General features: G+C 39.5%; 2 protein-coding genes across 5 annotated transcripts; one reads left to right on the plus strand and one right to left on the minus strand.

Annotated features, from left to right (window-relative positions):
• The first annotated feature begins 85 nt into the window (after positions 1-85).
• Positions 86-8,727, plus strand: LOC109479935. Of its 3 annotated transcripts, none has more exons than XM_019782010.1 (9): positions 86-420; positions 2,559-2,621; positions 2,924-3,070; positions 3,537-3,713; positions 4,042-4,179; positions 4,937-5,047; positions 5,471-5,824; positions 6,150-6,224; positions 7,499-8,727. In XM_019782010.1, the coding sequence occupies exons 2-9, from the start codon at positions 2,613-2,615 to the stop codon at positions 7,874-7,876; spliced, it is 1,389 nt and encodes a 462-aa protein (XP_019637569.1). In that variant the 5' UTR covers positions 86-420; positions 2,559-2,612; the 3' UTR covers positions 7,877-8,727. The 3 variants fall into 3 exon arrangements, with proteins under 3 accessions (XP_019637569.1, XP_019637567.1, XP_019637568.1); XM_019782008.1 differs by having other exon boundaries at positions 87-420; positions 4,883-5,047; positions 7,499-8,725; XM_019782009.1 differs by lacking the exon at positions 86-420 and having other exon boundaries at positions 1,109-2,621; positions 4,883-5,047; positions 7,499-8,725.
• Positions 8,728-9,986: 1,259 nt separating this feature from the next.
• LOC109479934 lies at positions 9,987-16,709 on the minus strand. Of its 2 annotated transcripts, XM_019782006.1 has the most exons (9): positions 16,642-16,709; positions 13,364-13,458; positions 13,004-13,164; positions 12,597-12,811; positions 12,345-12,458; positions 12,068-12,209; positions 11,803-11,910; positions 11,536-11,596; positions 9,987-11,261 (listed from the first exon to the last, which is right to left on the minus strand). In XM_019782006.1, the coding sequence occupies exons 2-9, from the start codon at positions 13,425-13,427 to the stop codon at positions 10,627-10,629; spliced, it is 1,500 nt and encodes a 499-aa protein (XP_019637565.1). In that variant the 5' UTR covers positions 13,428-13,458; positions 16,642-16,709; the 3' UTR covers positions 9,987-10,626. The 2 variants fall into 2 exon arrangements, with proteins under 2 accessions (XP_019637565.1, XP_019637566.1); XM_019782007.1 differs by lacking the exon at positions 11,536-11,596 and having other exon boundaries at positions 11,054-11,261.
• Positions 16,710-16,748: the final 39 nt, after the last annotated feature.

Raw genomic sequence — 16,748 nt, forward strand, 5'->3', positions numbered from 1 at the left:
TGATCTCATCGGTGCTTTCCACAGGTATCGGTCATGTGACAACGTCATTGGAAAAACCCACCAGTCGATCCGTATATAGAAGGCTTCTAGAAAGTTCCACTGCAGTCTTGAGGTCTCGAAATCTCAGCTCCATTCCGTGGTTTGCAGTCACTGCAAATCGCATTAGATTGGAAGTTTTTGTGCTCCGGCTCTGTGACGGGAAAGCGTAATATACGGCGCGGGTGTTTGATCTTTTTGTGTGCAACTGGCGATCAAACCAACCTTCGCCGTTCTGTGTCCCGAAAAAGAGCAATCATCAGACTGAGAAGACTTTTCGTGTTCGGCCGTTCGTGTTCCAACAAGTCGTCCCGAGTTCCACCAACGCAACCGCAGTTACCGCGGTCTTGAACAAATTCAAGTCGCACGCGAAATTTCAAACAGGTAAGTACTGCTCTTTTACATGTACATGTACGCCTGTACAAATGGTTTGGGTTTATAGGAGCAAGTAACTAGAAGTGACCAAAAATGTTTCTGCATTACCAACCTTGAAAGGAAATATGGGGATTTCTATTTGCGCAGTTTTCTAAAGGCGGCTGCCGGTCACATCCGTCGAAAAAATTATCGGCGTAAATTACTCTGAGTATGATCGTAGACTAGGGATCTATGACAATCAAATATCATAATCCGTTATAAAATAGTAGAAGTTGCACTACACATCAACGTCCGTTCCTTGAGAGAATGCCCTGGATTTTTCGAAAAGCTACATGTATCATGCGACGCATGTGTAAACCTCTAGTGCGAATGTGTCGGCGAGACGAAACGTAGCTCTTTCGTAGCATTGCTAGAAGGCCTGCGAAAATTAATCATTTCGGATGATAACGTACGGCCAATATAAACTATGTAATGGTGTCCTCACTAAATCTTTCATCTAGACAGAAAACTTATCAGGAGGCTAAATACCTGGTATTCACGGCGGCCCGGGTTCTTTCGAGCCCCGGTCTCTACCTCAGTTTTGGTTTGTTTTTTGGCGTGTTTTTAGCCTTTTTTTATCGGTGTTTCTTTTTTGCACTGGAATTTTCTTTTCCGTTGGGTGAAAAGAAAATTCCAGTGCAAAAAGCAAACCCCGATAAAAAAGCCTAAAACACGCCAAAAATATCTTAACCCAAACCTATGCTTGCTGAGCTTCGGGAAGCGCGCGGCTGGAAAGATGAGCGAAAGTGGTTAACCGTTATCTTAGCGCGGACCAACTCCTATGGCACATCGATATCTGTCTATTTGGCCAGTATCTCTGTCCAGCCACTTCTTGTCGCCAGGTAGAGGCTGTAAAGCCAGGGTGGAATTATATTACTAGCAATGAATTATGATGGATTTGTAGATGAACAACGTGGGGAAACCGATTTAACCTAAATTATTGTGTGAATTTGTGGAATTCATAAAGTTTAGCACATTTGACTTTTAGTTGATTTTGACTTTTATGTTAGTGACTTTACAAAACTGAAGGCTGGAGAACATACTGAAGTCCCAGGGGACAAACAGAAGGGGTAGGATAGAAGTCAAAATTATGACTGAAGGAATTGAGAAAATATTATCATGGCTTGGATTTTGAAGGTGAGTACAGATAAAAATTGCTGATTACCTTTCATCAGTTTTCAAGTTGCATAATTCATGAGCATTTTCTCAAACTCTGTCACATTGATACATGTAAGAGATGAGAATGTCATACTTGGCACATCTACAACAATTAGAAAATTTCCCAGGTCCCATGCCATTTGGATGATAAATTAGGGCATATGTCTATGGTAGGAGAAGTTTCAAACGCTTTGTACATGTACCAGAAAGGAGGCAATATTTCTTTGCCATTATGGACAACTTAACACCAAAGTTACAAAAAGTTTTTGCTATATCGATACATTAGGGAAAACTGAGTAATTTTTGTGGGGATAAATGATTGGTGAAAAATGTAACAGTTTATATATGTGTGTGTGTGTGTGTTTGTGTGCGTGTGTGTGTGTGTGTATGTATGAGCACGTATGTGTGTTCTGTGCGCATGTGTGTGCATGTGTGTGCGTGTGTGTGTTTGCGTTCAAGTCAGTACTATGAATCAATCTGTAAAACTGAAGAATGCTCCAGTACAGTAAAAAAAAAGAGGAAGTTAAAATGTTGACACAGCGTGATTCAGGGTATTCCCCTGCAGTCCAATGGGTTAGGTGCCAAGAGGTTAAGATGGCAATTTCTCTATGATCTGATGACAACTGTTCATGTACATGTATGTTGTGACATGTGTGGATTTAATTGCATGGTTTTAGCAGTGCTTTCTTGCCAGGAAATGATAACATAACACAGTGAATATGTATTTTGTTATTCTACCGATACTTAAAACACTACAGAATTGTTTCAACACGAACTTTAAAAATGTGAAAACCTGTTTTCCTCCCTGCAGCAAGATAACACTACAGTGCCATGGAAGTAATATTAGCATTTATAAGGGTGGTATTTCACTGGCGTGTGGTAGTTTGTGTGCATGTCACATAATTGTTGGAATTCTATTAGTGTGTCTAATGCAGCCTCCCTTATTCCAGGCATCATAATAGTGTTGTAATGGAGTCACCTGGACCACAGGAACATCTTTAAGAATGGACCAGGTTTGTAAACATAATAATAATAGTATTACACAACATTTTTTTCATATAAATGGCATCCATGTAGTATGGTTAAGAAATGTATTGGGCTTTTTGTGTATGGAAATTGTTCCAGATACAAAATGTACCTTGGTAGGGAGGCAATTCACCAGCAATGTTCTATGTACAATGTTCTATATATAAGTGTCAGTTATTTAACTGTCAATGAACAGCCTGTCAATCATTCATCACACACATCTGCAACTTAGGGTCATCACCATTAATTTCCAATTTACCAAAAGAGGGATAATAATTTTCTTCAAAAGCAAAGTGTTCCAGAGTTCAGCCAAGCATTGGAAGATGTGCTCCAGAAGACAAGAAAGGGACTGCAGCAGATGTCATCCCCTGCTGGTGACCTTTGTCTGGGTAGCAGACTGCAAGTTCACTACGAGAGTCTGAAAAGTAACTCAGATGTAAGTTAGTCTTATGGTTACTGAATAATGTATAGGACTTTAACTTAACATCTGAAAGTTGTGATACTAATTTAACTACAATCAAATAAGAATGTTATAAGTTCCAGTGTAACTACCGTGAAGACAAATTATGTCATTTGCTTATTGTTCGCTTGGATATGAAGTTTCATTATTGTTGTAATTGTTACTTTTCAATTACTTTTGATACAATAAGCACAATATGATATTTAGCCATTACAATAAGTACATATGATATTAAGCCATTTGTGGACCAAAGTCTTAAAATTGGTGCAGTTTAAACTTTTCACACTACGACACATACATGTATTTACTGTTGGAAAACATCATCATCATGTTACCATTACAGTTACTGTTACACTAACTGTTATTAAATGTTAATGCTTTTTTACAGTCATGACCACAGGCCATGGCAACTTGAAAAATACTTTAATTTCTTTTCTGTCAGGTTGACTCATGCAGTTCCAATCGTGTCCTGGATTTTGCTGTATCGAACAGTAGATATCAGCTGGAGATCGAACTCTTGCGGCAACAGTTGTCACGGAGTGAAAAAGTCAACCAAAACAGCCAGGAGGAGAACACAAGATTGCGGCAACAGTTGTCAAACAGTCAGCAGGGTCACAATGTAAGTGCCAGTAACTAACTCATTTAGTCATATATATATTATACAAAATGTATAAATCTTTCTATATGTATATACATGTCATGTAATTTAATTTTACCTTTTACAAAACATCGCAAATTCAACTAAGCTGTTAAGTGTTAATGATTAATAGTTACCCATTATCTGCTCGAGATAGGATGCTTGCTACAGCTAAATTATGTATGCGCAAATAGTAATGTGTAAAGCAACATAAAAATGAGACAGCGGGCTATATCATTGACACACAATCACTCCTGCTGTGCAAATTCTGTTTTCACTAAGTGTGTACAATTTGTATATCCTGTTACAGGCACGTGTGGAGAGAAAGATAAGAGAACTACAAGATGAGGTCAGTGAAGGAAGAAGAAATCTACAGAAAGGGGAGAAAGAAAGACAAGACCTCCGTGAGGCATTGCAGTTGTCAGAGAGTAAGGTGAAGCAGCAACAGGTAATTGCACATTTTGTAAATGCCTAAAAATAATGGATATTGGGGAAAGGTTCGTATTTATGTGTGTTTCAGTTGTGGTGGGGGGCATTAGCTGATTGTAATCCTGAGCATTTAACATTGAATTTCCATACACAGTAACAGCTTTGTTATATATAAAATCTGTAATCTCCAAGCAGGTGTTTGGGTAGATTGTTTTCTGATTTGGCAAGTGTACTGGGGGTAGAGTTTTTAAAAATCTGGCCTCGGTCGGTCACACTTGACCAAACTGGTAAAACCCTAAATTCACATGAGCACTGTACTTTTAGTAACTGTGAGCATCAAACAGTCCTATACGAGAATGAGTCTGTCTGCATTGCAAACATTTTTCTGTATTAACCACTTATCCTTGGGGCACTATGCTAGCTTCACCATTTCAGATGGCTCAATTACGGTCAGAAAAAAGCAGCAGCTCTGAAAACGTACATTGCGATTTTCTATCCCAACGTCTGCTTGGAGCTGTCTTCAATATAGACTCAGCATACATTCTTTGGCAGACAAGAAAAGCAATACATATCTGTACAAGATGATATATGTCTAAGAGTTAGTTGTGTATTATTTCTCATTGTAAGAAAATAAATGAGTCATTGTATCGCCTCATCTAGTAGAAGGTTGATGTTGGTACAGGAAATTGTTGACAGTTTATACCCGGTCCGGTAACTAACAGATCGCTAAGGAAAGGGCCTGGGCAGACCTTGATACCCGGATGGCTGCTACAAAGAAACTGGTGGAGGATTACACTGCTGCAGCTGAGATGGCCCAGCAGGATCTCCAACATCTCACAGAGCGTGTCAGGGAGCTTGACATGCTTTTGAGGAGCTTCTACCCTCTGGTAAGGAATCAACATGTCATGCAACACTATTTTGCATCCTAGATAATTATATATAAGTCCAGGATGCCGGAAATCTAATGTTAAATGATTTTTAGTACCTTTCCTTTTCATAATCTTCTTGAATGAGTCATCTCCAAGCAGCAGACATATAATGTAAAGAAATGCATATTAACAAATTGAAAATGTGTTAGAATTGATATAAATTGTGCAGTGTACATATTTTCACTGTACGTGTAACGTTACATTTATGTAACGTTACACGTCGTACATGTACACATATATGTACACCACACAAAATGCTTTTAAATACTCAGACTATTGCAAAAAATGCCACTATTGTCTACATCACTTTATTAAGATACACAAAGTTTACCATCCATTCATTAAGTTTTTAAAGCTCAATATTCAACCATTCATTTCCAGCTCCCTAGTACTGAGATGGTGGAAACATTTCTGCATGACATCCCAGTCCTGAAAGACTACTGTCTTCTTGTTAGTCACCTTGAAAAGTGTTCAAGCTGTCTGCAAGTGGTGCCTTTGTTTTGGCACGTAAAGACTTGTGACAAAGTTTGTTGCGAAAAGTGCAAAATGTTGGTGAACTTGTATATCGGGCACGTAGCGCACTGCCAGGAAACAACCTGTAAAGTGCCATACTGCATGCACTTTAAAACACGTTCGCAACAGCTTAACTTGTCAACACAAGACCTTGCGACAAATCAACAATTCCACAAAGAAGTCCTGAGCTGTCTCCAAAGAGTCATTCCCCAAGCAACTGAGGTACATGTGGTTTTAATTCAATAATTAGTATTTTGTAACTTCTTTAACTAAGGCATATATTATAATTGTCAAGTGATTTCAGAGTCAAGTATTGGTTCATTGTTGATTTTATGATAGATGGAACAAACAAGGAAGAATTTGTAAATTAAATTGCCATGATTAATCTTGAATCTCTGTGATTCCAAGCCCGCTGTATCAGAATGAGACTTTGTAAATTTTAATTATGAAAACAACTGAATGAATCTCTTCAACGAAAACAACTGACTTTTGGTCGTAATTTGATTTATAAACAAAGCTGACCATTGAACAATTCACTGAATTATAGAGTGATGGCATCCTTCTCCATCAACCTGGTGAGCATGACCCCTACCACAGGCGCCAAATGACACCTGCATTACAGGTACATAATGTATAACGATGACAATGACAATGACACCTCCACTCCAGCATGGAGTGAGTGAGTGAGTTAGTGAGTGAGAGAGAGTGAGTAAATGAGAGTGAGTGAGAGTGAGTGAGTAAATTAGAGTGAGTGAGTGAGTGAGTGAGTGAGTGAGAGTGAGTGAGTGAGTGAGAGTGAGTGAGTGAGTAAATGAGAGTGAGTCAGTGAGTGAGAGTGAGTGAGTGAGTGAGTCAGTCAGTCAGTCAGTCAGTCAGTCAGTCAGTAGAACAATGCGTTCAAAATTAGATGTCTTTCAACAGTTTACCAAAGTTTTTGTTAGCTGTTGAAAGCATTTGTTGGAAAGTAGATTGAGTTACTATTACTGGCTGACATTTCGTTTATGAAATTAGCCTCTCTAACCGTTTTTAACAAAAATGGGGAGATAGAAAAATATCAAGTTTGCCTTCCAACATTTACTTCGAGATTTCCTGGTTATTTCAATCAGACCATATTAGAAATGCAACATAGTGTACATACTGTACTACATCAATACTTCTATTCTTATACTATATTGTAGCATATCTACAATTATGTACTGGCTGTGCTATTCCTGTGATTCTCTGCATCCTAAAGCAAATCAATATATAAATTATCTTATATTGTCTATTATAATCATTATGGTAAGTTTCAATCTACACATCATCTTGCTTCTTTCTCACAAGCTTCACTGCAGAAAAAAAAGTAAAGTGACTCTAACAGGTACTGTATCTGATCATCCTCTGGCTTTGCTATTGAGTCTACAATTCAACTGTTTGTATGCTTAAAAAAATGTGTCACTAAGTATAAAACAAGATACATGTACTCTCAACACGGTAGCTCCAAATATATTTATTTTAGTGATCAAGACACTGTTAGCATCTCATGCATTCCTCTCCACTTCTTACTGCGAATGGCAGAATACACCAAATAAAATTAAAACAATTTCACAGTGTTGTAATTATCTAAATGTGGTAAACAACATATGATTATCTACATATTAAGCAATCATGAAAGTTCATCTGTGTTGGTAGTTACATGTTTTAAGTTAAAACTTTTGGTCCAACACAAAAAAGTTGTCTCACCTAGAGCTTTTGACCAGACACTCTGGTCTTCCTTAGTGGACTGACCCAGTGAAGCCATGTGACAAGCTTCATTGGGTCAGTCTACTGAGGAAGACTCGAGTGTGTGGTCAAAAACATTTTAAGCAGATGTTAATAAAGTCAACGATTGATAGAGATCTATTCTTCTGTTTACAGACGCTTCTGAGACTTTTCTCATCACATGTGAAACCAGTCCAGGAACTTATGGTGTGGTGTTTTAAACACCACAAGGAATGGTCCTCGCTTAGTCACGAGAAGAACTGCCCAGTGTGCCATATCTTTCAGCCCATCCTACGAAGGTGTGGCACCTGTCATGTTGATATGTGTGAGACATGTGTAATAGCTTGTTGTGCATGTGCAAAGTACACTCTGCAGTGTCGCAATGACAGTTGCACATTTCCATTCTGGAACACTCCTTTTAAAACCTCAGTGTGCCACAGAGATACAACTTATCCATCTCGAGTTAAACTTACAATGTTCAGGGAAGTTGTCCGTCAGATTTGCTATGCTTTGCTGACTTCTAATTCTCATTAGTATTATATTACCATCATTCATATGATATATCTTATACGTCAAAATATAACCATGGTGATTAGCCAGACATTTGCTGAATTGTTACATTTTTTTTTTCTTTGAGTGCATCTGTGTGTTTTATACCTTGACAATTGTTGAAGGGATAGGCACTATGCTACTGTGCTGTGAAAGTATAGATAGACATGTTACATAGTGTCCATGCCTTTATTTGTATTGTACTTTTTTTTTGTTTACATATTAAACACATTAGATTATAAGATTTTCATCCAATCCTCCTTGAAAATATTATAATCATGGTATCTTTAAAAAAAAGAACTTTATAACAGACTGCATGAAATGCTAATGTCTGATTGATTCAGCCCAAGGTTGAAGGTAGTTTGGATGGAATTGCTACTGGAGAAGATGGTAAAGTAAAATTTGTATGTAAATGTATTGCAATGTATTATGAAGAAAGCCAATTGTGTAATATATGAGAATTGTACATAGTACTAGCATCCAAAATATGTCAATTTGACACAAATATAAACATAAAATAGAAATGTGACTAGTCAACATTGTACATTATTTGACATTGACAAGCCATACATTCTTTACTATGAGAATAATTATTGCTGCCAAATGTCAGTCTGTACATACATGCTGCAACATTCAGACCTTATTCTCTGAGTTGAGCCTGATTCAATTTGGTAAATTTAAGCACGTAATCTGATATTTGTAAAAGTTAATGTACTACTAATATTCAAATGTCTGGTTCATGCAAAAAGCAAGGCACAGTAAAAATAAATGTTTTAACATTATAATTGGACAATATTTGCCAATTGTCTGCTTATTTCGAGTCACAGAAAGTAGAGCAACAGGAACTCATGCTATTGATTAAACTCATCAAAAAGTCAGACAACAGACAAAAGCCATTTTATATGTCAAGAGACATCTTTATTGTCAAACAAACACACATTTCAAACATCTTGCCGCACTTCTTTAAAACCACAGCACACAACAATACTAGCAAATTTTATATTTACATACATACATGCACATCACAAATCATCAAGTGCACATTACTGTAAAGTGTAAACAAATACAACAGCCAATGTTGCCACCAGATTAACCACCATACAGCTAGCATAAAGCCCTTTAGTTTATGTCACACCCAATTTTAGACAATTCTGAATGCATGACAGTCTGGATTACTGAGCAAGTATTGATACATATCAAGCACATTCACAGCAAATCTACAATCAGTCAGTGAACTTGTGATTCTAGTGATAGTCATTTCCATTAGACATGTATATAACACTACATGTACATGTAGTTCAAGAGCATGTATTGTGTTTGCAAAGCATTATAGAAGGAAACAACCAATCAATTAAATGTAATTCCATCTAGTTTTGGCCAAATTGTAATAAAAAAAGTACCATTATACTGGTTTCTTACATACCTTAACAATGTGCAGCTTGAAAAAGGAACTGCGAACAGTTGACTTGAGGAAAATTTTCCTGGCTGAGACCCATACAACCTCTCCCTAGAAAGGACCATCTGTGTTTGAAATCATTAATGCCCTATTTTCCCACCGAAAAAAAGCTGCAGATCCAAAGAAAAGTATACGTAACCACGGATCACAATGATATGCACCAACATCTGTGCAGTTCTAAAGGAAACTGCTATAGGGGTGCAACATTTAATCGTTTTGACTTTCAGGGCCATGACCTAGCCACATGCCACATAGCACAAAAAATGTCAGTTTACTTCTGAATTATCTTGGACAGCAACAAGATACAGACCAATACATCTGAGAACATTAAACCTCCTGACTCTTGTACAGGTACCTTATTTATCTCAGGACTTTTAAACAGAACATTAGAAGCAGGACTTCTCAGGACTTTTAATACAGATCATTAGGAGCAGGACTTCTTAGGACTTTTATACAGAGCATTAGGTGCAGGATTTGACACTCTTGATGTTTAGGATGTTGTAATTTAGTAATAGTTTATGTAATGTATATTTGTTGTGTGTATTTTTATATGTATCCAGGATTACCTGAAAAGCAGGCCAAATTGGCCTGAGTTGTAATTACTGGTTAAATAAATAAATTGAATTGAATTGAATTTATCTGAAATGTACGTAAAACTGTAATGTACATCTGCTTCATAGAAGGCTACATATAGGACTGACGACCTGTCAGTATTGTACACGCAAGGCACGTGAAAACGTGGCACTGACTGGTGTACATGAGATTGCTTCATAGAAGGCTACTTAGAACTGTACATTATATTACGTGTCTTCATAGAAGGTTACATAGCTGTACATTTTTTTTGTTCCCAGCAGTACATAAGACTGTCAATATGGGAAATCTTCATAGAAGGTTACATTGATCTGACGGCACTGATGCCTTTCAGAAATTTAAGTGTTTGGTCTGATATGAAGAATGCTGTACCCTTTATAACCCAAGAAGTTACAAACAATTTTTATGATGTTTGGCATGTGGGTCGATCAGCCTTTCATCAGATTCGTTTGAAAGATGAACATCCTGTTAATTGATTGATTGATTGATTGATTGATTGGTTGGTTGGTTGGTTGGTTGGTTGGTTGGTTGGTTGGTTGGTTGGTTGGTTGGTTGGTTGGTTGGTTGGTTGGTTGGTTGAATATAAACATGGATAACAGAAAGAGTTCAAAATAAGCTTCATGAAATCAAGTGTCTCCAGGATAAATACAATATTAACTGATAGAAGCATACATAGGGTCTCAGAAGTCTAGTTGAAGTATACCCTCTTGGTTCGATTGATCACCTGCCTGCACATAGGACAGATTTTGTAGCCATTGTTGACACATTTTGAGCACACAACCAAATGACCGCATGGGAAGAATGCATATGCAATCTCTCCATCCATACAGATTTTGCACGAAAGTTTCTCACACTCCTGATGCATTTCCTTCAATAGCTGTTGTACTGTTGATGGATCAAAAGCCACTGGACCAGCTTGCACAGTTGGCAGTGTGCCGAACACCTCATGCTCACTCCTAACTACTAGAGCACTTTCCTCCTCGAGGGAGACATTCCCCACATCATAGCTGAGCATAAACTCACACCACCCATTCATATCATAGTGACACTGCAGGGGATCATCACCATACTTCCACGTACCTTTCACATCACCACACACAAAGCACTGTACGTACAATTCCTTTCCAATTGAAAAGAAACCAGCCTGTACGAGGCTTTTTGGAGGTACGGGGGAAGATGGTGGCCAGGTCGCAAAGGTGCGCATCCTCTCAGTCTCCCTGTTCAGTCCTTGTTGCCTGATGGTGTTGTGGAACGCTGCAGTGAATGGGATGTACCTTGGGCCGTCTTGGTAGTGTAGAAGAAGGGCCCCTCTTTCCCGATTACCTGTTCATGGATAACAGGTAAACACCCAATGTACTTGTGTGCGTCATAGCTTAATTTTTTCATCTATCTGTGGCTAAACATAGCCCATCGAACAGCATAGTTGAAGGAAAACTGTGGTAAAAAGGTACTTTCAAACTAATGTTTCCATTTCTTCATTACAGATGACTTGAAATTAACAGGATAAAGTGACATAATTTCGATGTAACTAGGAAATACCTGAGATTTGGTTCCCATTCTCACCATAGAATTGACAGTAAGTGCTAAACGCACTTACCTCGACTATTCACGTTACCACTGGACACATCAGCAGCATATGCCCCAAGAGTCCGCATGATCTGACAATGCGATTGACTACAATTGGTTTTCAATGGTTAAACAATTTGTTAAACATGATTGAAATAGAAAATTTGCAGAGGCAGTGATTCTGCATTTTGCTCTCTTCCATGATCTTTAATAGCTCTTAAGCTTGTAGATATAGGTTTCTTGACAGATTTATGTAATCAGCAAGGATGAAACATGTTAAGATGTTTACTACATGTACCTCTTGTGGGCTTGTGGCAAAACTGGGGAAGTAGACGCTCCTGATGTCAGCCAGCAGTTTGTCCACGTTGCAGTACCTGTGCCTTCCAGTGTCCCTCATCAGGTTTTCCTGTTCAAAGAACATGTAGTACATGTAACTCCTTAACGTTCTTTTAAATGTGTTGAATTGGTTACTTTTTGCCTAGAACTATTGTTATCAAAATAAATAATATTTATCATTACAAACAAATGAAAATCAATGTATATTTTGAAAAAAAGTGTAATACCTTTTTTGCCTTTGTGATGGTGTCGATATTAGCAGCCCTGTCCTCTGTTACTTGTGCAACCAGGATATGTTTGATCTTCTTCGAGTTGGAGTGTTCAGAAGATCCCACTATAGCCACCTGTTGCATGGTGGAGGTGTCCATGCTAAGAAGTAGAAGATGCAAATGTCATCTGTACAACATATACTTACATAAAAGATATTTTTGACATAAAATTGGGAGGATACTAACATTTTCAACCTACTAAACAAGACTTTATGGCCAAACGGTCTATACTCACTAGATTGTGGCTGGTTTGAAGTTCAGCTTCTGTGAAGGGCTAGGAGGTCTGTTCCCAGCCAGGACCAGCCTCAGTTTGTCTCCGATCGCAAACTCCAACTCTGCATCATTCAGTCTGGCAAGTAAGATTGACAAGTTTAAAACGTTATTGATGCCTCAACTAATCAGCTTACCGGAGTATGCACCCTACCGTGCTAATGCAATGTGCACTGCAAATGTTTGTTTAAGAAATACCAACGGTTTAATCGCTCACCTGTCCTTCCAAGTTACTGTGCTGGGATCAACACAAAAGTCGACGTTGTCGATGTCCAAGACCATCGGTTCATCGTCTGCGGTCCAGAGAAGGCCGAACTGGCCACGGTCATCGCCAGTGACCAGTGAGATGGCCGTGGGTGTTTGGGGATGGTACAGGCAAGGGCGTCGGTCACTGTTCCAATATCCGATGTGCCAGCCCGCCTGTGGCTCATCCTGACCATCAATAGACAGAGGGAAAGCATATAATCAACTCAGACAGAATTTTGGCTGGAGTCAGAAGTATGAACTTCTAAACAATAACAACATATTACGCACACTATCCACTTTCAGTGTCAAGCCAAGACATCTTAGCTGAGACAATGTAACAATATCGACAAATTGACATATAATTTTTGGGAAGCTAACCTTGAAGTGGGGAGGTCCGTGCTCGACCCTGCCTGTCCCTGGTCCTCGACCAGGTTTTCCCATCTGCAGTTTCCGGCTAAAACCTGTTGCCAGACTCTCCATGTCGTCCCATGTCTCCAACTCACCACGGAGAGGCACACGGGTCCTCGGTTCTCCCATGCCTGTTGAACATGGACAAGTGCTAAGAAGCTCATAGAGAAAAATGCTTGAAGGTTTGAAAAAAGTGCTTATCCTTTTGTGACCAAGACACAAAAACGCTTGGATAACCGGTGAAGAATGTGTCGTAGCCAAGTAAATGTAGAAGGTATATCTAACAGTAGTTAACACAGAAAAATGTCAGACTCGGAGTCAGAAACAAACCTGGATTTTCCATTCTCATCGCACTCAGAGCGCACTCTCCCCTGGTCTCCGCGGCCTCTGCCATGCCCGCCTCTTCACTACACCGCGCTCATAAACTGCAGCAATTCAAATACACGTTCACGTTGTTTATTCGTGCCAGTGTTCCAGTCTCTTTCATTCTACCTTTTCACTATTACTAAGATAGAAGCGAGAAGAAGTCGAATTTACTCAGTTGTCGTTACAATGCATATATGTAACGTTATCTGTATACTATTCTTCTTTTGTGATGACCTGTACTTAAATGTGTACAATAAAGGTCTTCATTCATTCATCATAATTACTGATGCATGACACGCAAAAAGATTGAACGTTGAACACCCTATTTGAGTTTGTTCACTACATGGTGATGTGACCATTAAAAAGAGGAAGTGAAACAGTAGTTGTTATTGTGGACTAGTACAAACAATGTATGCGTGTTGGGACACGCGTACGGCATGTCGACAGTCATGGTACTTTTATACCATACCATGCATAGACGCTAGGCAGAGCTAGAAGTGTCTGTAATAAAAATCGAGGGACGAGGGACGCCATCTATTTTGCCTCTGATTCAACCAATACCCCCATTTCTCTTCAATGCATGGTAAAATGCTGCTTGTCTGTTCAGGCTTGCCCTCGATGCTTCATCATATGATGCTGAGGTTCTAGTACTTTCTACCCTCAAATTGGGATTCCCCGGCAAGGTCATCGGGGGAAAACCATGGCACATCAGATTCAGCCCAATGCATACCGGTCTGTACTGTACCAGTATGTTATAATATTGTTTGTCGCCCGGACTTGCCCGTAGGTACTTTCAAAAACCGAAGACTGCCCAATCCGTATGTTATATACATGTGCCTATCATCTGTGCATTGATTATGACTACAGCTAAAAAAACAAAACATAAAAAGCTCCCAATACGTAATGTCAGAAGATACCGTAAATTTCTAAAAATTTCTAGAATATGTTTTCGAGCATGAACTGCAAGTGAAAGTCACAAGTTATTACATCTGAAAAGCGCTTGAAATTGAAGCGCCCTTTCTTTGTCTAATGTAGATTTCACTGATTTCCCTATTGGAAAAAAGCCGGGACCGTATTTACATGTTAGTCAGTCCACAACAGACATTTATACTTAACATTTAGTAGACGCATATACATGTATATAAGACTGCGGCGAAAAACTAGCTTGCCGCATCCGGGTGCAAACTGTTCTCTCCCAGTAGACCAACTCCCCTGGCATGCTATCTCTTTTATTTGGCTGATTCCTACCCTTTCCAGCCGCCTCCCGAAGCCTGGTAGAGGCTACGATAAACTCCCTCCCCGGCAAACTCCGGCGGCGGCGAAGATTTGAAACCTCACTCCGCGGCGTAACTCGCGTCGCTCCCCGGCAGAAATCAACATCGCATGCCTGAGTTTACAAAACAATACCCTTACCTGCAATGTATCTGTTGCTCTATGTAAACTTCTCTGAGGAGAGGAGATCCTGGAAGGCTCGGGGAAAAAATCTACCAGGTCTGCCGCCTTAAACGTGTGCGCACCCGCGAAGTGTGCTTTCTGACTGAACAGGCGAGACCTGGGCTGGATTTCCCCAGGTATTTTTTTAGTTCGGTTTTCCCCTCCATGGTATAACGCAGGGGCTATCACTGGGTCGCCTTATTTTGCACACTAACGCTTATTATTTTTTGCAACTTTGCAACTTAAACTGGTAGCAGAGAATACATGTACCTGTCTATCCCTTCCATTTTGATGTTTAATTTTTTGCCCCTCCCCCTTAATCAGGACACTAGAATGCTTTGCCTATTTTGGTGGTTCTAAATTCAAGATGACGTAATGACGCTCCTGTGCAGAAATGGAAATGCCTCTATTTCCATTCCATTTACTTATAATACATTTAGTACATGTGTGCCAAATTTGGGGCTTTTAGTTTTAGACAAAAGGGCACAATTTTTCAGCTATGCCGCTGGACTAATTGGGGAGGGGGTGACGTAACGTTTTATAGCACCCCGTTACTTCTGGCAACCTACATTAATGATTAAGCAATCAATTCGAACTTCCCGCCCTTTTTGATTGATTATGACCGAAATTTGTTTGTATTTTCACCGCAGAACATACGGCCGCCCGGTAGATATATCCACGCTATTATAGGAGCCACGAACAATATGAATAAAATAGGTACCTGTTATTGCAGAGGATCGTCTATTGGTCTGCTGATCGCTTAGAATTGAGCTTTGCCGCTGAGTCCGAGACAGTGCACGTTTGATTCCTGCCCACAGAAGCCCTGGGTCCTCGATGGTACGTATATGTGCACTGCCTCTAATCATGAACTGCCCTAACGATGCTACGACAAGTACAACTTGAATGCAGGCCCTATACTTGCAGGACTGAAGCCATCTAGGTCGTTTATCGTGTTCTATGAACCGGTTTTTCCTCTTAATCCCCATTTCAATGGAGGTTCCAGATTTTTCTAGAATGTCACCTGGAAGTCACGAGGTCGCTTTGCAATGCCCCAGGCAATATTAAGGATAATTTGCAAAATCGTACAGCTCAGAATCTTTCTAGCTTGAGCATCCTAATATTTGCAATGTTTGTAAACATAAAAAATTGGTAAAAACTGGCAGTTTTTCCCGAGACACCTTGTACCAGGCAGCGGACAGTGAGTGAGGGGAATACCCGGCCTGCAGGCGGAAAGTACCTGCAGACGTGACCTGGCCCGGGACCCGTTTCGTTTGTCTGAAAATTGGTTGCATTTCGAAAATCTCCAAATTTCCTAACTATCAGCAGAACTAGACTTCCTTACTTTTTATTGCATTACCATGCAACGCTTAAATTGCATTGAACGTATCAATCTTCCTCCTTTGGCTCAGTTCCAAGTCTGGTTTTGCGTGCGTTTTGTACTCGCCTTACCTGTCTGTGCAGGCCCACTTTACTTACGTAATTACGCACATGCACGTAAGGAGATTAGCTAATGTCATCTCAACCATCCCTCCTTTCTTGCTGAGCAGGTTTTACACACACACTGATGCAATAGTATTGCTCTATTGACGCTCACTTTCCACCCATAGAATTATCTACAGATCAATGGCAATTCGTTCGCGGTCAAAGGTACTATAACACGGTACCCATACGATTTTCTTGTCAATCATGGTGTTTATAGAAATAATGCAGCGTTCAAAGTCAGGGAGGTACCGTCAAAAGCAACCTTAAGTACGATTTATGATGTATGATAAACGCAAATGTTTTCTATAGTAAGAGAATTGACGTACCTGTGCGTTTTCGAAGTGGTGCTTGTATTTGGAACGTCATGGACAAAATATAGAATGAGCTGTGCAACTTGCGCTGCCTTATATATATATGCAGAGAGAACGTGCAT

The sequence above is a fragment of the Branchiostoma belcheri genome, unplaced genomic scaffold (assembly GCF_001625305.1).
Source record: "Branchiostoma belcheri isolate BF01 breed outbred unplaced genomic scaffold, Haploidv18h27 scaffold5, whole genome shotgun sequence".
Lineage (NCBI taxonomy): Eukaryota > Metazoa > Chordata > Leptocardii > Amphioxiformes > Branchiostomatidae > Branchiostoma > Branchiostoma belcheri.

Bases quoted from the DNA above. Each gene is read 5' to 3' on its own strand.
- LOC109479935 (XM_019782008.1), top strand. The intron at 5,825-6,149 runs GTACATGTGGTT...ACTGAATTATAG, and splicing joins TCATTCCCCAAGCAACTGAG to AGTGATGGCATCCTTCTCCA. The intron at 6,225-7,498 runs GTACATAATGTA...TTCTGTTTACAG, and splicing joins AAATGACACCTGCATTACAG to ACGCTTCTGAGACTTTTCTC.
- LOC109479934 (XM_019782006.1), bottom strand. From the start codon at position 13,427: ATGGCAGAGGCCGCGGAGACCAGGGGAGAGTGCGCTCTGAGTGCGATG. The intron at 13,165-13,363 runs GTTTGTTTCTGA...CATGTTCAACAG, and splicing joins GATGAGAATGGAAAATCCAG to GCATGGGAGAACCGAGGACC. The intron at 11,597-11,802 runs GTACATGTAGTA...TCGCATTGTCAG, and splicing joins TTGCCACAAGCCCACAAGAG to ATCATGCGGACTCTTGGGGC.